General features: G+C 58.9%; 1 protein-coding gene across 1 annotated transcript; it reads left to right on the plus strand.

Moving 5' to 3' along the window:
• The first annotated feature begins 348 nt into the window (after positions 1 to 348).
• On the plus strand, positions 349 to 19,317 carry ADGRA1 (adhesion G protein-coupled receptor A1). The gene is made up of 3 exons (XM_022568389.2): positions 349 to 479; positions 17,013 to 17,111; positions 18,096 to 19,317. Exons 1-3 carry the CDS (start codon positions 370 to 372, stop codon positions 19,315 to 19,317), a joined length of 1,431 nt encoding a protein of 476 aa, XP_022424097.2. The 5' UTR covers positions 349 to 369.
• Positions 19,318 to 21,959: the final 2,642 nt, after the last annotated feature.

A 21,959-nucleotide genomic window follows, 5' to 3' on the forward strand; every position in this document is an offset into this window, starting at 1 on the left:
GGCTGAGCCATGCCAACCACACAGACGTGTGCACCCGGCCCACGTGCGGGAGGATGTGCTCGCCACTAGGACCGTGCCCAGGGTGTCGCTCACACACCTCCCTGCAGGATGGCCATGCTGACCGTTCAAGGGTCCTGGCAGCCCACGCGACTCCCTTGAGCTCCAGCCCCTGTGAAGTGTGGCATCTGCCCCGAGGACCCCAGTGCCCCCTGCCAGTCCCACTTCCTGTCACCACCTCCTGAGGATGCAAGGGGGAGGGGCTCGGACTTGGGGGAACGTGCGCTGGCGGAGGCAGGGCTGTGGGGGGTTGGCTCACTCGCTCTCTCCCCCCAGGTGGGCATCGTGCTGCATTACTCCACACTCTCCACCATGCTGTGGATTGGAGTGGCCGCCAGGAACATCTACAAGCAGGTGACCAAGAAGGCCCCGCTGTGCCCGGGGGCAGACCAGCCACCGCACCCCAAGCAGCCCTTGCTCAGGTACTGAGTGCACCTGGCCGCCCCACCACCAGGCTCCAAGAGACCCCGGCCCTGGGGCTCTTGGCCACAAGGGCACTTGGGGCCTGAGGATGATCCGATGGCACAGGTGGCCAGGGGCAGGGTGGGGCTCCGGTGCTGGGGTGACTGCCCTCTGGTGCTGCTGAGTTCCCACGGGGAGAACCCCAGCACCCATGTTGGGTGGGCGCGGGGAGAGATGGCTCCGTGGTGGGTCCGTGGCCTGGTCTTGGCTTTGGTTTATTCACGGGTCTCAGAGAGCTAAGAGGGGGGCCTGGTCTCAAGGTGACTGCGAGGCTCGGCCACGAGTTCGGAGGCCCCCTCCAGCCAGTTGTCCCCGTTGCCTCCTTGGGCCGCGCAGGCTCGAGGTGGACGTGGTCGGAGCAGGCCTGGGGCCGATGGGAGCCCAGACCCCCTGCCAGCATCTGAGCCAGGGAGACGCTGTGGCACCAGCCTGCCGGGGCCACGGCAGGAGTGCATCTCATTTCACGCCAAGGAGCGATCTCGGCTCCTTTAGGCAAGGACATACCTGCCCCGGCACTGGGCAGCCATCTGTGCCAATCACTGTTTTGCTGGGCTCTGCCCTTCAATTTTCTGAGCCAAGACTGAACCCAAATCGGCCGTCGGCAAGAGCCAGGCTCAGATCGGCCTACGTGGCCCTGAGCCTGGGCACCAGCTGCCCAAAGCCATCCGGCTGCCACCATCTCCAGGACGTCACCTGAGCTCGGAGAGCATAAGCCTTGGCTGCCCACTGAGCTTCCCCAGGGTGCCCACTGGTGGTGATGTGCAGCTCGGCCAGAGGTCGCCCTGGACACTGGGGCTGGGGGGGGAGGGGGACCCTTGGCGTTTGGGAGCCTTTTGCCTGGGATTCCTGAGACGATCCCAGCCAGGTGGTCCCTGGGAAAGGCAGCTGCTGCCGCTGTGAGGTTGCGGCCCACGCGGGGGGCACCAGGGACACCCGGCCCCTCGGACCGAGCTCTGTCTGGCTTTGCATTTGGAGGGATGTGGACCAGCGCTCAGTAAGCCCACAGACCGGCAGAGCGGCCATTCTGAGGCAGATTAAAAAGCGCCCTGTGTTATTTAAGTGGATAGCGACCCCCTGCAACACCACCCCGTCCCCACCCCCAGGCTTCCGACACTGTTTGATTTTCAGGTGGAGCAGACGCGTTGCCATGTGGCAACCAGGGGCAGTGGCGCTTTCACAGTGACTTCGGCCAGGGAAGCGGGATTTTAACATCTCGTCTCCTGCCAGGGAGGCCCCAGGTCCCCTGGGTTTAAAAATCACTCTCAAAATGCATTTGTGGGTCTGAAAGTGATTGAAGCGCTGCCTGGTTGCTTGAAGACTGGGGTGGAGCTGTGGAGCTCGCTCTGTTTTTCTTTGACAGCTTCAAAATGCACGTGACCCGGCTGGGCACCCAGCACCGCGGGGCTCCGTGACCTGGGGCCTGGGGTGGGGACTGCCCCAGCCGCACTGTCACACCCGCAGGTCACTCGGGGAAACTGGCCGCTCCTGGTGCTGGCCGGAGGCCACTGCCACACCCCCGCCCCAGCGTCCATTTCCTTTAGTACGAAGGGCCTTGACACTGGGGCGTCCACGTAGCGCTGTGACCCCAGTAGCTCCCTCGGTTACCGGCCTGCCTGTCGCCACCCCGTCCCGGCACGCACGCACATCCGCCACGGGTGCAGATGTCGGAGGGCGGGGGCGTCTGCTTCCGGCTCCCCCCATCACCAGCACAGTCTGCTCTCTCGGCCCGGCCTGGCCGGGGGCTGGCGGCGAATGTGATGGGCCTGGGCCTTCTCCAGAGAGACCAGAGGCTGATCGTGGGGACCCCAAAGGCTGAGGGGAGCCGTCAGGGACCAGAGACTTTCGTCCCAGGCCCCCAGGGCTCACATTCTGCCCTCCACGCTCCAGACCCTGCAGCTTCTGCCCTCAGCCTCCTCAACCAGAAGCACCCTCACCAGTGGGGACCTTCCAACCGGCCCCGCAACAGGCGTCCTTTTACTGCATCCTTGACCCCACTCCCAAGACTGGAAAGTCGCCTGGGCTTTACCAACAGCAACAGGAAGTTAGCTCCTGGGACTCCCTGAGAGGGAAGCGCCCCAAAAGGCCACGTGCTGCCAGGGCGTGCTGCGTAAGCTGTGAGAACAGAGCGCACCATGTCTTGCTGGACCCTCGGGGAGGGCTGGGCGGCACGGGCAGTGGCCAGAGACCCTGTGTCCTCCCAGCCCGGCTCTGCAGTTTTCCACTGAGAAATAAAAAGAAAACAGTTGTGAAATCCCACACAAATATTAAAATAGTTTTCTCCATTTCTGCAAAAATGGCCATTGGACTTTGGATAGAGATTGCATTGAATCTGGAGAGCACGTTAAGCTGTGTTACCATTTTACCATTATTAGCAGCATCCAATCTGTAAACGCAGGATATCTTTCCATTCTTCTTTCATTCCTCCCGGGAATGTTTTACGGTTTTCAGTGCACATATCGTGTGCTCTGTGGTTGAATTTTTCCCTAAGTATTTTTTTATGCTATTGTAAATGGGATTGTTTCCTTAGCTTTATATTCAGGCTGTTCATTGCGTATGTACAGAAATACAACTGATTCCTTGTGTTGATCTTGTGTCCTGCAACTTGGCTGAAATTGCTTACTAGCTCCAGCAACTTTCCGTGGATCCTTTGGGGTCTTATCTACCTCATGTTATCTGCATGGAGGGAGTATTACTTCTTTGTTTCCAATTTGAGTGCTTTTCTTTCTTTTCTTGCCTAATCACTCTGGCTAGGACTTCCAGGACTGTGTTAGTCCTCTCTCTTTTTCTCTTAGTCTAGCTAATAGTTAGCCAGTTTTGTCAATCTTTTTGAAGAACTAACTTTGATCTCATCCATTTTCTCTATTTTTTAATTTTTCTTTTTTGAAATAGGCGACATTTGTTGAGCACATACTCTGTCACGCTCTATGCTAAAGGGCAGGCACGTGTTTTACGATTATTCACAGTTTGTTTAGAACAGAAAATGTGTCTGACGTAAAGTAAGTTTAATAATACCTCATAGTTTACACAGTACTTTCACACACATTAGAGGGAGCATGACTATTTCTATTTTACAAAATAAGGAAACTGAGGCATAAAGAGATTCGAGAGTTGTCCCAGTTCATACATCAGCAGCTAATTAGTGATCGCCTCTATTGTATTTATCTCTGCTCTAGTGTCTATTATTCCCTTCCTTCTGCTGATTTGAATTCAGTTTGCTCTTCTTTGTCCCACTTCCTTACAGTATAAAGTCAGATTCCTGATTTGAGATCTTTCTGTTTTGACTCTAGAACTTATGGCTATGAATTTCCCTCTGGGCAATGCTTTTGCTGATCCCAGAGGTTGTGGTGTGTTGTGGGGTTTATTCATTCATCTCAAGGTCTTTTCTGATTGTCCTTGTGATTTTCTCTTCTACCCACTGGTTATTTATGAATGTGTTGTTTATTTTCCACAGATCATTCAGTTTTCAGGGGGTGGGGTGAATCTCTCTAGAATTGTGCTGAAAGTCTTAGAGACAGCTGAGTGAGGGAATTCCAGATTGACTGAAGGGCCACGTGGCTGAGGGGAGAGAACTTGACTCCAATGATGGGAAACATACTATTTCATTCCTTCCGGTGTTTGGAAAGCTCTGAGGTCAGGGTCAGGAGCCGGGGAGGGCCTGGGGTGGAGGTGGGTTACTTTGCAGGTTCTGCTGGGGGGCTGCATGGCCAGGTTAGCTGTCTGCTTTCTCTATGTGAGGAATGGAATGGGTGTGGAGTGTGGGCTCTAGGGGAGCACCTCGATTCAGGCCCCGGGCCAGGCCCAAGGGTCACCGAGCAGAGTCAAGGCCTTTATGGGTCTCTCATGGCTGTGAGCTGAGTGTGAATTGGGTCCCTGGCCCGTCAGTCCTGCCTCAGGGCTTCTTGCTGGGGTATCACCACTTGGAACAAAAGGGTGTACATTTAGACAAGGAGGTCCTACCCCTCAGCTTTGGGGGTGGGAGTCTGGGGATGGGCCAGACTCAGAGCCTCAGCTGGGCCCAGGATGTCAGCACCAGGACCTTCTGGTTTTCTTGGGGTGGGGGTGGGGGGTAGGCCTTGGGGAACCAGCACATGGGCAGCGCAGGAAGCATTGTGAAGGGCTAGGGGGAAAGCGGAGGTGGGAAAGAACAGCAGGAGGTGAGAGAGGACCATATGCCCCACAGGGGAGCTGCCCAGTGAGGGGGCAGGACTGGAGCATGGACCCGGCCAGGAGCCCAGTCCAGCTCCCAAGGGCCCACCCAGCCCAGCCTCCACCACCAGGCCCCCTGATCCAGGACACAGCGCTGCGCACCCATGACAGGGTCTCCTCACACCAAGATGCCTGGAGGGACTCAAGGCAGAGCTCCCCACTCCAGCCACCACCGCCCAGTGTCCATGCAGCCCTGGTGCAGCCTTCGGTCCCCAAGGTGCCAATGCTGTTTCTCAGAGGTCCCAACACAACTAATGTGTCCACGAGGGACACAAAACCACACCCACACTCCTGTGTGTCCACATGGACCCGAGCACACACCCAGCACCCTGGTGTGTCCACATGGACCCAAGCCCACACCCAGCGCCCTGGTGTGTCCATGTGGACCTGAGCCCACGCCCAGCGCCCTGGTGTGTCCGTGTGGACCTGAGCCCACACCCAGTGCCCTGGGGTGTCCACATGGACCTGAGCGCATGCCCAGCACCACCACACACAGCAGGCGGCTCAGTAAGGCACTGGCACCATCACCCCCACGCCAGTGTCAGGAAGCTGGACGTTGCTCCATGTTGTTCTCATCCCCTCCCCACGTCAGGAGGAGCCCCTGTGTTCCCAGGCTCCCCTCCTCTGTCACCCTGGCCCCCCTCAGCCACTGTACTCCCTTCAGACTGCTCTCCGTCCCCCAGGCCTCCCACCCTCAGTGCCCTTCCGTCCAACCCCCATCCCTCCAGAGTCCCCTCCTAACGTGGAAGCACGCAGGGCCCCGACGCCACTGATGCCGGTCCCCAGCCTGAGCCCCCGCCTTCCCCCAGCAGCCCCTGCTAGGACGCCTGCTTCCACCATGTGGTGATGGCCCCTCCCCACGCCTGCCACTCCCTTTGCTCCTGCAGGACCGTATCCCTGGATCCCACAGAATGCTGTTGGCAGCCATCCCAGTACATCTAACAGGGGCTTTGCTGTGTCCTCCCCCTGGACTGAGGGAAAGGACTGCCTCTGCCCCTTTGTTTCCTCTGAACCAGGCTCACAGCTCTTCCTCATTAAATGTCGAAACCACATGCAGATAAATGATAGTGATTCAGTAAATATTTTTTAATTTGGCCTTGAATGCATAACCTCAGTGCTAATCTGAGCTGGGCTCTGGAGGAAAGCAGTCTGATCAAAACTCTGTTCTGACGTGAGGACCAGAGGCTCAGCTATCATCACAGGACTCCCGGGGTCCCCCCCTCCACTGCTCAGCATGGAGGTGGTGGCTGCTTGGCTGTGGTTCCACAGAGGGACCCACACGGGGCCGCAGTGGGAGGAGACCCTTCAAGCTGAGTCTGGGAGAATCTGCACAGGCTAGCACGCTGGGGAGGGGTTTCTGGGAATGTAGACGCTGGGTGAGGGGTGATAAAGCACAGCTCCGGGAAGAAACGCAGACGAGGCCTCGAAGGGGGCTCGTTGTACTCACAGAGGGGGCCACAGAGCCACGCCAGGCACACAAGGCACAGCCAAGGTGCTCGACCCAGAGGTGCGGACCTGGCTGGGGCCCGGGGTGCACTGGGGCACTGGCACCGGGGAATTCCACTGGGTGGTCTGAAAGCAAAACCAAGCAGCAGGAACAGGCAGAAGACCGAGTCCAGGGCTGGGTCTGCCACGCGGGCTCAGCTGGTCGGGGTGTGATTTGCAGCGTGTGGCTGAGAAGGTGCTGAAGCTCCAAGCAAGAAGCCAGGTGGAGGATTCTTCGCACGGGAGCGTCCTCCAGGAGCAGAATGCACGCAGGGTTCTGCCCAGGGAAGCCGGCTGCGGGCACATTCAGATCTGCCCTGGGGACCGGCTGCACAGGCGCCCCTGCAGCCTGAGCGCCACAGCTGGTGACCTCCAGACCTGCCATTGGCACAAGTGTCCGGGCCGACCCGGCACATGGAACACCCTCATCAGTCAGTGATATGGGGAACCACCAAGACCCCAGTCCCCAGCCGCCAGCCTTGGGGAGCAGAGCCGGCCTGCTGGTCAGCACTTCCGAGTGTCAGTGGGGAGGAGAGGGAGAAAGCTGGGGAGGGAGAGCCTGGCTGAGAGACACAAACAGAGAAAATGAGGCAGGTGTCCACGCTGAGGGCCAGGGGGCCATGGCTCGGCCACTGCTGAGAGGCCACCACCATGAGGAGGGCTCGGCACCCAAACTTCACGACTGTTTGTCTCTTTAGCCTTGTTCAGGCCCTTCTCTGTCCACGTCTCTACCTTCCCTGCCTGTGTCATCCCCACGGAAGGTGCCGCGTGTAACCTGGTGATCGTGAGTCTCCAAACCCAGCCGCTCGTGGGCCGTTCAGCCAGCACCGGGGGAGCCACTGGAACAGCTGTGCAGGGCACCGTCCGCAGCCTCTGTGGATGGATGGGCGGCCAAGGCCCCTCCGCCAGGGTCTCTGGGTGGACAGACCTCTCCACCTCTCCCGCTCCCTTAGCCTCAGTCCATTCGGGTGACGAAAACAAAACTCCACAGGCCGGCGGCTTAAACAACAGACACTTGTTTCCCACGGTCTGGAGGCCAGCCGTCCAGCACAAAGGCACCAGCAGCTTCGGTGTCTCGTGAGGACCAGCTTCCTGGCTCCTAGGTGTCCGTCTTCTCGCTGTGACCCGACATGGCAGAAGGGGCTGGGAGCTCTCTGGGGTCTCTCATACGGCGCTAATCCCATTTGTGAGGGCTCCACTCGCATGACCAAGGCCCCTCCTAATACCACCACTTGGGTTTAGGATTTCAACATGGGAACGGGGGACATTCAGTCCACAGCAGTCGGCCAAAGAGAGTCGACCTCACAATCAAACGAAGCTTCTTGCTGTGGTTTTACTGAAGCTCGGGGGCTAATTCCCAATTCAGCTGCATGTAATTACATCCTAATTTTGCAATCTGTTCTGCCCTTAGTGCACCTAGGTAGTTTCCTATTACTTAAGGTCAGCTGGTGGTTTTCTTATCTGGAAACTGCAGTTGGCGCTGGTGCTGAGGTGCCTACACCCTGGATGACAGGCGCCTGCAGTTCGTCCATTAGCCCACATGCAGTCGGCCCCGACCCTGGACGGTCCTGCCTGGTGGAGGGATAGTTCCCTGGGGCTCTCTCTGCCAGGAACCCCTTCTCGCAGCAGTGATTAAAGACGGCCAGGGGCTTGGGACATGCTCGGCAAGCGCTGGGCCAGCCGGAACCACACAACCCCCCGGCACGGCCACGGGGGCAGAGGGCTCCGGGGCCGTCGGTGAACCAAGCAGGACCCTCCAAGCCTGACCCCCGGGGCCCCGTGAGGCCACACCTGGGATCACGTCCTGGCTCACAGACCCGGCCCAGGAACACAGGGCTCCTTCTAGGTGAAAGCAACCACGCGGCCCCACATGCTGGCACATCACTGAGAGAATCATGGCAATTGGGGTGCGGTTTCATGCTGGTCATCGTAAAGTGCCCTGGCTACATGTTAAACGCAGGGCACACTCTGAACAGGAGATGGTCTTGGAGCATCTGCATGGCATAGTCAGGGCTTGGACAGGCGTACCTCACTGTGTGGCCTTGAGGCCTTCAGCCACCAGCTTTTCTCCAGGCCTCAGATCATCAAGGATTATCATCTTCCTGTCCACCACGGTCAGTGCAAGCTGGACGTGAGGGTCTGCATCTCAGAGGCACATCGGTGGCTCTAAAAGCCACATACCTGGGCAATGGATGTGGACACCTCTCTCCCCTGAGCTGAAATCATCAACCTGACCTCTCGCGTTTCAGAAGTCCTGAGCAACACAAGGAGCGCTAACTGCACCAGGAGATGACGGACACCGGGTCTGAAGGGCGGTGCCTGGGCAGGTTCACAGGTCATCCTCACTCCAGCTTCCACCCCGCCCCCCCCAACTGCATCTCCCTGGCTCAAGGATACAGGGAGGGCCTGGCAGCAGTGACCCCCGTGAGAGTCGTTCATATCCGCTCTTCATGTCAGCGCGTCTCGTCCACAAAGACCCAGGCTCCACGAGGGCGCGGACCAGCCAGGGTCTGTCGGCTGACGGCGGTTCCTCAGGCTGTCCTGGGGGAGGGTGCCTTTAGCACGTCTGGCGCCGGACAGTGGACCGACTGTCCAGCGGGGCGAGGGGGACTCATGGCCCTCACCCCGCGGTCAGGACCCTCATCACAGCCTGACGCGGCTTCTCCCAGGTCCTTTCTGGGAGCTCCTTCACCCACTGGTCCCTTCTGGTGGCCGAGCCGCAGAGGGAGAAACTGGCCTCTGCTGGCCTCCATCCTCTCTTGTGGCCCTTTGGACTCTCGGGGAAGCGTTGCTCCCCCTTGACCTGGAAAGAGGGTCCTCCGCTCAGCTCAGCTAACACAGGAAGGGCACTGGGGAGGCCGCGGGGATTTCAAAGTCAGGTTTCCCTGCAGTCCTGGAGGCTTGCGGATTACTAGCCTAAAAGCGGAAAGAGGGGACTCGTAAACAAAAGCCCATTTAAAATACTGAAGCTCAAGTAGATGGGACCTGCGCTGCTGAAGCCAGAAACCCCAGTGGCCTGAGCTCACTGTGTGCCCGTCACTGACACCACACCCTCGAGGGCAGCTGGGCCTGCCTGGAGCTGGGGACAGGCACATGCAGGGGCTCCTCACCCAGCCCCACAGCTGCCCGCCCAGGACCCGAGCGGCTTCGGCAGGGACAGCGCCCTCCATCTGGGCCCTGCGCCGGCTGTCCAGCGTTCTCTGTCCCGGGAGCTGGTTTATTCTGACTGACGCGGGCTCCAGCCAGGCGAGTGTGCAGGGCAGGGCCCAGGCTCAGCTCAGAGGACAGGACGGGGGACAGTCAGGGGCCCGGGCAGGCAGGTGGCAGGGTCAGAGCCGCCGGAGCCCACACTGTCCAGGCTCTGTGGCACCCCAGGCTCAGGGAGAGGGCTGGTCCTTTCACTTTCTTTTCCTTTTTTTTTAACTTTTTTTTTTTTTTTTTGAGAAATAGAACATTTACACCCCAAATAAGTCTAAAGTATCAGCACAGGTTTATGACATTTTCGTGTGCCCTTCAGGGGCCGCGGAAACCTCAGCCGTGCCCACGCCCAGCCCCCTCTCTGTCCTCACTCATGACTTCTATTGCCTTTTTTAACAGTTTTACCACCCCTAAACACCAGTTTTGTCTGCACTGACTTTGAGCCGTATCCACATGGAATCGCTCATTTCATATTTTTATCTGGTTTTTCACCGCATAGCGTGTTTTTCAGACCCGTCTCTGTAACTGTGTCACCATGTGGCCGTGTGATGTGGACAAATGACCAGCTCTCCTGTAGTCACGCTGCTCCTGGTGGCGCCGGAGGGGGGGTGTGACCCCACCAAACCCCTCAGCCCTTGCCCCTTTCCCTGGGGGGGACCTCTTGGGGGTCCCATCTGCCGTCCCCTGCTGAGCACCCAGCCTCCTCCCATCCTCCCTCTAGGCCGTGCGTCCGTCCATCCGTCTGTCCTTTGCCGTAGGACAGCGCACACCCCCTGCATCACCTGGGGCTGCTGGCGTTACAAACGGCTGTCCCGACTCCTACCAGCTGGAAAGCACCTTCTGAAGCAGGAGTCTGGGGCATGAATGCTGCGTCCGGTTAACAAACCCGTCCTTCTCTACAGGTGCCTCGTACACTTAGCTCTGTGATTCCACTGCCACTTACACTCCTGACTTCCGCCCAGGACGGGAATTTCTGGGCGGTGTAAGCTGGGGGACCAGGTTCGTTTCCTGCTCCTGTTGGAAAACATCACCACAAATTCAGGGGCTTAAAACTACACAGATTTATCATCACAGCCCTGGGGTCAGATGTCTTAACCAGCCCCCCTGGGCTAAATCCACGTGTGGACAGGGCTGGCCCTTCCAGACGCTCCAGGGTCGAATCCGTTTTCGTGCTTTTGCTCGCTTCTAGTGGTGGCTGCACCCTCGGCTCGCGGCCCCTCCAGCGCTGGGGTCACGACCTCACGGAGAGGCTGCGGCTGTACTGGAGTTGGCTGGTTGGGGTGGGGAGTGGAGGCTGCTGCAGGAAGGTCCATGCGGGGCTGGGGAGCCGGGGCAGGTGGGGGCGGAGCATCCCCACCGCAGAGCATCCCCACCGCAGAGCATCCCCACCGCAGAGCATCCCCACCGCCGAGCGCCCGGCAGCCGCAGCGAGAAAAGCCGCCCTGGCCGAGGGGCCGGAGGCGGCCTCCAGCGCCCTCTGCTGACCGAGCCTGCACGGCGCCCCGCGACCTGTACTCGGTATGGCCCCCTGGCATGTGGGGACTTGGAGCCTGAACAGCCCAGGCAAAGGCCGGGCGAAGCTCCCTGCAGAGGAAGAGGCGCCCGGGGGCTGGAGGGGGCCTGGCCGGAGGCAGCAGAGAGGCCGTGACCGCTCACCCTGCAGGACTCCAGGGCCAGGGCACAGGCTGGCTCCGGCTGCAGCCTCGCCGTGGGGGAGAGGGCGGTGCCAGCTGCGTGGACCCCGACTGTACACCGCGGGCGGGGCAGAGCCAACCTACTGGCTCCAGGGCCCCGGCTGCCTCTCGGCCTCCAGGGAAGAGAGAGGCGTCGGCAGCACTGAATTGACCCAGGCTGAGACCCGCAGCAGGGTCTCTGGGCAAGCTGTCCCCCCGCTGGCTGTGGCTTAGCCATGTTGCCGGTTTCTCCATCCACCCAGACACCAGAGAAGAGACCACCCTGGGCCCCCCGCTGCAGGGCTTCTCGGGGGCTCCCTGAGCCATGGGGCCGCGGGGGGCGGTGCAGGCTTGAGCAGGGGTCCCTTCCATGCGTGTCACATCCCGTGGGGCCGCCTGCCGATGCACCTCATCGTGTGCTCAAGGTGTCTCCTGATCCAACCCCGGGTTTCTCTCCGAGCAGCCCCGTCAGCAGTGGGAGCAGAGCGGCTGCAACACGGGGGCGTGGAGGCCTGCAGGCCAGACCCCTTTGCTGCGTGGCTGGAGCAGGACCCTCAGGCCGGGTCCCCAAGCACTCGCTCCCCTGGGAAGATTTCCCCAGCTCACTGAGGCAGTCGCGCCATCGTCCCTGCAGTTTTATCTGGCCCGGCCGCTGCCCCACCTCGCGCTGAGCTGGAATCCCGGAGGCTGGCTCACTGCGCCTGCAGGGTGTGCAGGCGCAGCTCCTTTCCCTCGGCCCCTCCACGCAGGCGGCAGCACCCCCAGCCTCTGGCCCTCAGGCTGCCCTCACTCAGGCGTCGGGCCGCACTGGCCTGCGACAGCATCCTGCGAATCTGGCCAGTTTCTGGGCGCGTCGCTTCCCTTTTCCTTCTGCTCTGGGCTGGCCACGCGGGCCGCGTGCTCACTCCTGGAGCCCCAGGGAAGGCACTCAGAGCTCATGCCCTGAGGGGCCTGGACGAGTGCAGGGGCCTGCCCCACCATGCCCGCTTTCACCTACAAATAGTGGACATCCTACGAGAACAGAGACTCGGCACCACTCTTCAGAGGAACGTGCTGTGCTGGCAGCAGCTCGAGGGGAACGGGGTGGGCGAGGCCCCCGCCTTCATGGAGAACATGCAGGTGACCCGGGCGTGCAGGGAACAAAGCAGACAGCGTGGCAGGCACAGAGGAGGTGAGCCTGGAGCCGCAGGACGGATGGAGCAGCGGGAGGGCCCGGGGTCCTGGCAGAGACAGAAAGGGGAGGCCCAGGCAGGAGTGAGCCTGGAGGGGCTGCAGGCAGCGATGGGGGTGTGGCCCACGGAGGTGCTTGGAGGGGCCCAGTCACCTGTCACTGGCCGTCATCAGGCCGAAAGTGCTGCTGCGCTGGCCCCGCCTCCCAGAAAGAGCCCTGGCAGATTCTCTTCAAGTGCGGAGCCCCCAGCCTCACCCCAGGAAGGGAGGCCCTGGTGGAGGGGCCGTGCTCAGCTGTTCTCTCCATGGGGAGACCCCTAGCCAGCCCGGATGGGACAGAGCCAAGTGTCCCTGTCCACTGTCAGGCTTCCCTCCGGGACCACACGGTCCTGATGCTGGGGCTTCGTAGTCTATCCTGCAGTCCGTGTTGTTTTCAGGATGGCCTTCGATAGTCCAGACCCTTTACATTTCCATATAAATTTTAGAATAAATTATCCACTTAAAAGAAAGAATCTGCTGGGATTCTGGTTTGATGTCATTGTAAACAGCATTTTTATCTTCCAATGGTTTCCTGCTCGTGTACAGAGTATAACTGATTTTTTGTGTGATAAGCTCGTAACCTCTAAACGCTCTCGTTAGTCCCAGCAGTTGTCTTGGAGACGCCACAGCATCTTTCAGGTATCGAGTCAGGTCACCTGCAAACAGAACCGTACTTCCTTCATTCTCACTGGTGCCTTTACTTCTTTGCTGCCTCCTCAGGGTGCCGGGGTGCCCAGGACAGGGTTCGCAGGGGCTGGGGGGAGGGGCACCTTGTCTGTTCCCGATCTTGGGAACCTCCACCATCTCACCGTCAAGGATGACACCGGCTACCAGTTTTCATAGACGCCTCCCAGTAGGTTGAGGAGATTCATCGATTCCTAGTTTGCTGAGATTTTTTTACGATGAATGCATCTTAAATTTTCTAAAATGTTTTTGCTACACCTATTAAGCAATCACATGGCTTCTCCTTGAGTTTATATGATGAACTGCATTGATCGATGTTTATGAATAACAGGCTCATTCGCATTTCTGTGATCATTCTTACTTGATCATGATGCTTTGTCCTTTTCATAAAGTCCTAGATTTCATTTGCTGACACACTGTTGGAGATGTTTGTGTCTGTGCTCGTGAGGGTTGCTGTGTGTAATCAACTCTTTTTTAAATGTCTCCATCTGAGCTGGGTATCAGCTCATGCTGGCCTCATAAATTGAGTCCGGAGGTGTCCCCTGCTCCTTTATTTTCCGGAAGAGCCCATATCAGATTGGTGTCCTCTCTTCCTCAGATGTGTGTTCTGATTCACTGGGGACACTCGCAGAGCCTGGAGTTTCTCTGCGAGATGTTTGTGGTTATTGAAGTCAGTGCTCTCACTTGAAAGAGAGTATCCAGATTTTCTAATGCTTCTCCTTTCAGTTTTGGTAGCTTGTATTTTTCTCCAGGAATTTATCCATTTCATCTCAGTTGCTAATAGCTGGCGTGCAGTTGTTTACAATATATGCGCATTTTCTCAATGCCTGTGGGTGGACGATTGTTTACAGCATATGCGCATTTTCTCAGTGCCTGTGGGTGGACGATGCTGGCCCCTCTTTCCTGATGCTGCCAATTTGTGCTCTCTCTCTTTACCCCGATCAATCCACCTATGAGTGTATCGTTTTGTTGACTTTTTTTTTTCCGGAAATCAATTTTGGCATGATAATTTTCACTATTTTTTGTGGGGTTTTTTTTCATTTATTTCTGTCCCTGTTTTTGTCATCTTCTTCCTCCTGGTTACTTTGAGTCTGCTTTGCTCTTTTGTTTTTCTGCCCAGTTGAGGTGGAATCTTCGGTCACTGAACTTTAGACCTTTCTTTTTTTCCTCATAGAAATACTCACGGCTGAGTGTCCCTCTAAGCCCTGCATCCCAGAAATATTATACTGCATTTTTTCTCATTCTGATTAAAATATTTTCTAAATTCCCTTATGATTTCTTCTTTGATCCACGAATTATTTAGAAGCATGTCATTTCATTTTTCAGATATTTGTGGTTTTCCTAGTTAGTTTATTGCTATTAGTTTCTAACTTAATCTCACTTTGATCAGAGAATAAACTGTAGGATTTCGATACTTTTACGCTTATCAGCACTTGTTTTACGGAGCATCACGTCACCTGCGATGGTAAATGGTGTGCACTTGAAAAGAGTGAGTGCTATGCAATTACTGGGTGTGATGTTCTAGAAAGAGCAATTAGGGAAAAGATTAATGTTCTTGTTCAGATCTTCTATTTCTTTACTAATTTTTTGCCTACTTGTTCTAGCAATTGCTAAGAGAAGGGAATTCAACACATCAGCTATGACTTTGGAATTGTTTGTTTCTCCCTTTAACTTTGCCCATGTTTGCTTCACATGTTTTGAATCTTCCCTTTGGCTCCCACGCATTTACAGTTGAATGTCTTCCTGTGAACTCACGTTGACATCGTTATGAAATGCCTCTCTTTCTCTCTTCTCTTAAAAGTTTATTTTGTCTGGTATTAATGCAGTCACGCCGGCCTTCTTGGACTCAGTTAGTGTGGATAGCTATTTCCATCCATTCATTTTCAACTTCTCTGTGTCTTTTTACTTAAAATGTCTCCTCCTATTGTAGACAGTATACACCGGGTCTTGCCTTTTTGCTGTTGTTAATCGATTCTGATTATCTCTGGCTTTGACCTAGAATGTTTATTCCATTAAAATTTAATGAGAGTTTTGATTTGGTCTCCATTTCATTATTTGTTTTCTGTTTTTGCTTCTTTTTTCTCTTTTTTTTTCTGTCCTCCCTTTTCCTTTTTTATTTTCTTCTCTGAGTATTTTAATATTTTGTAACTTTTCATTTTAGTGTATCTATTAACTTTTTGCCTATTAGCTGTTCATGGTTGCTTTAGGGATTAAAATCCACAGCCTTTCCACAGTCTTTTTAGTTTGACACTTACACTATTTCATGTAAAATACATTAAAAACTTGGCAACTGCATGGGACCATCTCTCCTCCCACCCTCTTTATGCTACAGACACTATAGATGGTGCCCCTACCTATACTGTAAACTCCTCAAGGCAGTGTTAAAATTCTTTCTTTAAACACCAATATATATTTTAAAGAAATTAGGAGGAAACAAAACCTTTTATATTTACCCAGATGTTCAGTATTTCTGATGACCTTCACTCCTCCAAGCTTCTGTCTGGTAGAGCATCCTATCATCCTGAAGGAGTTTATTTGGCGTTTATTTAACTGCAGGTCAGGGGACAACGAATGTTTTATTTTTGTTAGAATGTGTCTTTCTTTCTCCTTCGTTCTGGAGGACGTGCCCTCTGGATACAGAATTCCGGGAGGAAAAGAGTCTGCAGCCGTCACCGGGTGTGACCATGTGCAGGGTCACCACTTCCACCCGCAGGCCTGGAGTCCGTGCCACTCCCCTCGCTGGGGACCTGGTGCCTCCCGTCATCCACTTCCACCCGCGGGCCTGGAGTCCGTGTCACCCCCTCGCTGGGGACCTGGTGCCTCCCGTCATCCACTTCCACCCGCGGGCCTGGAGGCCGTGCCACCCCCTCGCTGAGGACCTGGTGCCTCCCGTCATCCACTTCCACCCACGGGCCTGGAGGCCGTGCCACTCCCCTCGCTGGGGACCTGGTGCCTCCCGTCATCCACTTCCACCCGCGGGCCTGGAGGCCGTGTCACCCCCTCGCTGGGGACCTGGTGCCTCCCATTGATTTGGGCATTTGTGGCGTCCTGTGAATGACACCCTCTTATGGGGAATCGCCCCGAGCTGGCCCCTTGCTCTCCCCACCAGAGGCACCACCCATCGCCGTGTGTGACAACCAGCACGCTCCATGGCCAGGTGCCCGTGGCACGGGTGCTTGGCAGTCCCCAGCCCTCGCGCTCCCCAGGATACCGCTCCAACACTCTTGGGTGGAGCTGTTGGCTGCGGCCCCACAGATGGGACAGTCAGCTCAAGGGGGGCGGGGGGGCAGGCAACTCCCTTCCAGGCGAACCCCTGTCCTCCCAGGGAGGGGTCAAATGCCAGAACTTGGCCCCAAGCAGCTGAGAAACTGGGCTGCCAGGCAGCACACAAAGGCACGAGGAACGGCCCCTGTGAGCTTCTCACCCTGAGGTTATTAGGCCAACTGGCCTGAGCACTCACGGCTAGTCGCTGACGCCAGCCACCTGCTGGAACAGGCGTTACCTGGGCTCGGGCCGAGAGGCCCCAGCGCCGGCGGCATGAGCAGCTCCGCCTGAAGGGGGCCAGGCGGCTGACTGTAGTGTCCACCGCAGCCCCGTACTGTCCCCCATGGAGCATGCAGCCCCCTCCACCCTGTCCACTGTGGTCCCCCCTCCACTCAGGGGCTTCACGTTCTCCCCGTTATTTCTGCCGCGTGAACCAGGGCACCACATGTCCCCAGATGCACGTGCTGGGCCCAGCCAGGGTCACCTCTGCACAGGTGTAGCAGCGGGGGGGAGGGACACATGGAGGAGACGTGGGGCGACCCAGGGGGTGGGGGGATGTGGGGGAACGTGGGGGGCAATGCAGGGGGTGGGGAATGTGGGGTGCAGGGTTCGTGGGGGAGGGGGCGCGGGGGAGGCCAGGTCGGGTAGGGCGCTGGAAGCGGCTCCGCCACCAGGGTGGACAGCTGCTCGGCCAGGACGCCCGAGGAAGGCGAAGGGGGGCTGCCCTGGGGCTGCAGGGGGACTTGGAGCACAGTGAGCGGCCCCCTCCCGCAGGTTCTACCTCATCAGCGGAGGGGCCCCTTTCGTCATCTGCGGCATCACGGCCGCCGCGAACATCAGGAACTACGGGATGGAGGACGAGGACGCCGCGTAGTGAGTACCCGGCGCCGCGCGGTGGGGGCGGCGTGGCCCTGCCCAGGAGCGCCGTCCTCCCCACACGCGGGCTTCCCTGCCTCCCATCCCCCACCCCCCGTCCCCCACTCCCGTCCCCCCGGCACCGTGGGCTGGAAGGAGGGGTGGAGGGGGGTGCCCGCGGCAACAGTGCCGCCGCGCCCAGGACTGCAGAGCATGGACCCGGCTGAGCGTAGGAGCTGAGACAGACCCCGCCCCGTCGGCGCCCCGCCCGCCGACCCCCTCGCTCTCGGCGCCCCCGCCCTAGCTCTGCCGCCTCCAGCGCCCCCCGCGGCCGGCAGGTGGGCTGGGGCCCTCGGCCTCGCTGGCCCTGCCCAGGCCGCTCCCGCCGTAAGGCCACTGGTCGGTTGCACCCGGCAGTGGCTACTGTGGGCTTCTCAGGCTCCGGGGCTGCAGGGTCCCCACTGGGCTCTCCCCAAAGCCGCCCCCCCTGCCCTCCTGGGGAGGCCGGTCTGGCCCCCTCGCTCACAGGAGCCAGCGCCAGCCCCGCGTCGCAGCACAGCCCCCACCTGACCCTCGGCGCTGGAACCATGCCCCCACCCTCACACTCCTCCCCCAGTTGCCCCCCCAGGGCAAAGCCCCGCAGGACACGCAGGCCCTGTTCCCCCGGGGCTCACCCCTTCCTGGGCCTGGCACTGCGGCCCCACCAGGCCCGGATGAAGCTGGGAGGAAAGGCAGCTGCCCGAGAAAAGCAGCAGCACCAGAGAGGCGGCCCGAGGCTCGGAGCCCTGGCCTTGCTGCCGCCTGCAGGCCACCACCACCGCCGGCACCCCCAAATTCCCACCACGCTGTCTGGTGGCGGCAGGAGGGGCGGCCCTGTCCCGATTTCATGTGTCTCCTTCTCTCACGATTGCCCTTCCGCGAGCTCAGGGAAGCGGTGACCCCTGGTCCCACCCGCTGCCCTGCCTGGTGCGACCCCCTCGCTGACTTGCTTTCCTCCCACAGCTGCTGGATGGCCTGGGAGCCCAGCCTGGGCGCCTTCTACGGGCCCGCGACCTTCATCGCCCTGGTCACCTGCGTGTACTTCCTCGGCACCTACATCCAGCTGCAGCGCCACCCAGAGCGCAGGTACGAGCTCAGGGAGCGTGCAGAGGAGTGGCAGCGGCTGGCAGGGTCAGAGGCCGGCCAGAGCCCCGGGGCCCCACGGGCCACGCCGCCCGCCCGCGATGCCCTGCTCACCTCGCTGCTGCAGAACGAGCACTCGTTCAAGGCCCAGCTGCGGGCCGCCGCCTTCACGCTGTTCCTGTTCGTGGCCACGTGGACCTTCGGGGCGCTGGCCGTGTCCCAGGGCCACTTTCTGCACACGATCTTCAGTTGCCTGTACGGCGCCTTCTGCGTGACCCTGGGGCTCTTCGTGCTCATCCACCACTGCGCCAAGCGGGAAGATGTGTGGCACTGCTGGTGGTCCTGCTGCCCCTCCCGTGGGGACCCCCACGCTGCGAAGCTCGGCGCCCGCCCCATGCTCGACGCCAACGGGGATGTGATGAGCCACGCAGCCTGCCTGCAGGACTCACCGCGTCCCGGCAAGACGCTGGGCTTCGGCCACCCGCCAGCCGGCCACTGCAAGATGACAGACCTGCAGGCCACCCAAAGCCACGTCAGCTGCCTGTCACCAGCCACACCCTGCTGTGCCAAGATGCAGTGCGAGCAGTTGATGGAGGACGCAGCCCACGTCCACGTGCACGAGGAGGACGCCTTCGGGCATGACCCGCACCGGCACAGGTGCATCCAGGGCAGAACTAAGCCTCACTACTTCAGCCGGCACCGGGAAGCCACGGCCGAGCGGGAGTACGCCTACCACATCCCGTCCAGCCTGGACGGCAGCCCCCATAGCTCGCGCACGGACAGCCCCGCCAGCTCGCTCGAGGGCCCAGTGGGGCCACACTCGCTGGCCTGCTGTGCCCAGGGTGACCCCTTCCCCTTGGTCAGCCAGCCCGAGGGCGGCGACGCCAGCCCCGTGCTCTATGGCTGTCCCCCACGGCCCGGCGGGGAGGCAGCCCACGGCCCGGCCCACTTGGAGATGCTCCGGAGGACACAGTCCCTGCCCTTTGGCGGCCCCAGCCAGAACGGGCTGGTTAAGGGTGATGCACGGGACGCTGCACCCTTTGGCTCTGACAGCACGGGTAACATCCGCACGGGGCCCTGGAGGAACGAGACGACCGTGTAGCAGGCGGGGCTCTGTCACCGTCGCCCACACGGCCTGGACGTGCTTCAGAGCAGAGCCAGGCCCTCGGCCACATGAGGTGGGCAGGGGATCACCACGTGACCCAGCCTTGGCGGCACCGCCACTGACCCCTTCGTTGGAGGACATAAGCGGGAAGACGCTTTGGGCTACGTCGGCCTCCACAAGCCCCAAAGGCAGCCGGGAGGTCCACGTCCACAGTCACCTGCTTTCATCCCGTAGTGCCCAGTCCCCGGCAGCCCAGAGCAGAAGCCCACCCTCAGTGCCCAGCGTGTATCCCATCTGCCCCGCCACCTGCCTTGCTAGGCCTGGCCGCGGCAGGTGGCGCCCCCTATATTTCCTAGTGTTTAATGTGTGTTTTCTGTTTAGGTTTGTTCTTCGGGACCAGCAGGCAGCCTGCCTGTCAGTCCAGAGCACTCTGGGCAGCTGCCCCAGGCCCCTCCAGTCTCAGGGGGACTCGAGTCAGCACCTCTGCCCAGTGCCGGCTCCACCTTCACCCCCGCCCCACAGGCCTCAGAGCATCACAGACGCTGGGGCAGCAGCCGTACTCTGGGAGCACAAGGGCAGCGGGACTGTCGGTGACCCTAGGCTTTCCACGGGCCAGTGGGGTCTCTGAGGGGCCTGTGCCTTTGGAAATGCCCACACGCCCTTTAATGTAGACTCAACTTCCGAAGCCAGGCGCTGTCAGGGCTGGGTCCCGCCCACACCATGAACGTTTGGGAACAATAAAGTCCCCTGCCACAAAAAGAGAGGGTCTGGCATTTCCATGAACATCTGGGCACAAAGCCATGACTCAGAGGACAGATGTCGGTGACAGATATCCTTCTGTGACAGCAAGTGGCACGTCCCATGGGAAGGGGTCCACGGGTCCCCGTGGAGAAGCTGAGACACCCAAAGGGATGTGTATGTGGGCCTCTGCAGTCTTTGCTCCCTCCCTCCATCCCCCGGGGTCTGTAACACATGTGCACCCACACACACGTGCACGTGTTGGTGCATGTACCACATACATGTGTGAACGTGCCGCGTGCATGCACATGTGCATCACGTGCACGGTACATCATACCTGCACAAGAGTGCACACACATGCACTGCACACAGCATACGTCACACATGCCACCCGTGCACACACGTCTACTGCGCACAGACATGCACACAACACGTTACGCGCACACAGGATAGAGTGTTTTCCAGCCGTCCGAGCGCCGAGCTCTCCTTGCCCTGTGCAGCCTCATCACCAGGACTTGTCAGCGTCTGTGTCTTGGGCGGGGACTCCAGCAGGAGCAGATCCTTCCTCACACCCACCTGGGTTGGGGGGGTGTCCCGTGTCCCAGGCGAGATGCCCAGTATCTGAGCACAGGAGCCCCACTTCCTGGAATTCCTGTAAACCTAACAGTGACGTTGTAACAGACCAAGGTGGCCGGTACCTGCCCCGAGCCCCATATATCCTCACACGTCGACCAGACGGGCAACCGATGACCACTGGGTGGCTCCTGTCTCCACCGCCGACCAGCCTGCTTGCCCGCTCCTGCGGCTGACAGGACCAGCACCCTGGGGCTGTGCTGGGCACATGCTGCAGGTGCAGAACCGTTGACGAAATACAGTGTTGTCCTTGTTGGCACTTTGGGAGGCTGGTTCATAGCATCCACAAGCATCTCTCTCCCTATAGGGGGGCAGGCCCACTGTGGTGCCCGGGGCTGGGAGAGGCCGGAGAGCCACAAGGCTGCCCTTTCCGGCCCCTCCAGAGGGCGTCCCCCATCCTTCCTGACCCGGTGCCCCTGACAGACCAGAGAGAGCAGCTCATCATTCAGACCAAAGAGATTCGACCTTAAATATTAAACATCGTGTGTTTCAATATTGGTTCAGCCTCCTGAGTCCACTTGGAGACAGGGTTGTGACACCTTCCGTTTGCAGGTAATGTTTTCCAGGAATAAAAATCCACGGCACGACCGCATCTGGGAGCGCCCCACGCGGACGATGCCTCCAAAAGGATGCAGGGCAGGAGGTCACAGCCACAGCCCATCATCTGAGGTCTAACGCTGTGTGTCACCCCTTCCTTTTTGCTATGTATGTGCATACACGCGGGGTGTGTGTGTATGTGAGAGTGTGCTTCCTGCGTGTGTGGGGGGGAGTGTGCCCATGTGCTGAGTGCACTGTGCATTCTGTGTTCAAGTTGGTTTGTGCACATGTGTGAGTGTGTGCATGTCACACATTAGTCTGTCACGTGTGTGTGCATTGTGGGTGCACGTGCAAGGGTGGGACTGTGCTGTGTTGAGTTGGGTGGGTGGGTGCCTTGTGAGTGTGCATGCGTGTGTGTAGTGTGAGAGCACGTGACAGTGCACACGTGTGAGCGCTTACGTGTGCGTGTGCATTGTGTTTGGGTCACATGGCTGCGTAGAGGTGTGAGTGTGCATGCGTGTGTGTAGTGTGAGAGCACGTGACAGTGCGCACGTGTGAGCGCTTACGTGTGCGTGTGCATTGTGTTTGGGTCACATGGCTGCGTAGAGGTGTGAGTGTGGGGACGAGTGTGCGTGTGTGAGCATGTGGGTGCCTGAGCTGTACGTGTGAGCGCAGGAGGAGCACACGTGTGTGTGCGTGTGTGTACATGCCCTTCACAGAGAGCCCCCTGG

Source organism: Delphinapterus leucas, chromosome 16 (genome assembly GCF_059928025.1).
Source record: "Delphinapterus leucas isolate spDelLeu-1000000601 "Yukka" chromosome 16, BTC_Dleu_Yukka2, whole genome shotgun sequence".
Taxonomy (NCBI): domain Eukaryota; kingdom Metazoa; phylum Chordata; class Mammalia; order Artiodactyla; family Monodontidae; genus Delphinapterus; species Delphinapterus leucas.

Bases quoted from the DNA above. Each gene is read 5' to 3' on its own strand.
- ADGRA1 (XM_022568389.2), top strand. From the start codon at position 370: ATGCTGTGGATTGGAGTGGCCGCCAGGAACATCTACAAGCAGGTGACC. The intron at 480-17,012 runs GTACTGAGTGCA...CCCCTCCCGCAG, and splicing joins CCCAAGCAGCCCTTGCTCAG to GTTCTACCTCATCAGCGGAG. The intron at 17,112-18,095 runs GTGAGTACCCGG...TTCCTCCCACAG, and splicing joins GAGGACGAGGACGCCGCGTA to CTGCTGGATGGCCTGGGAGC.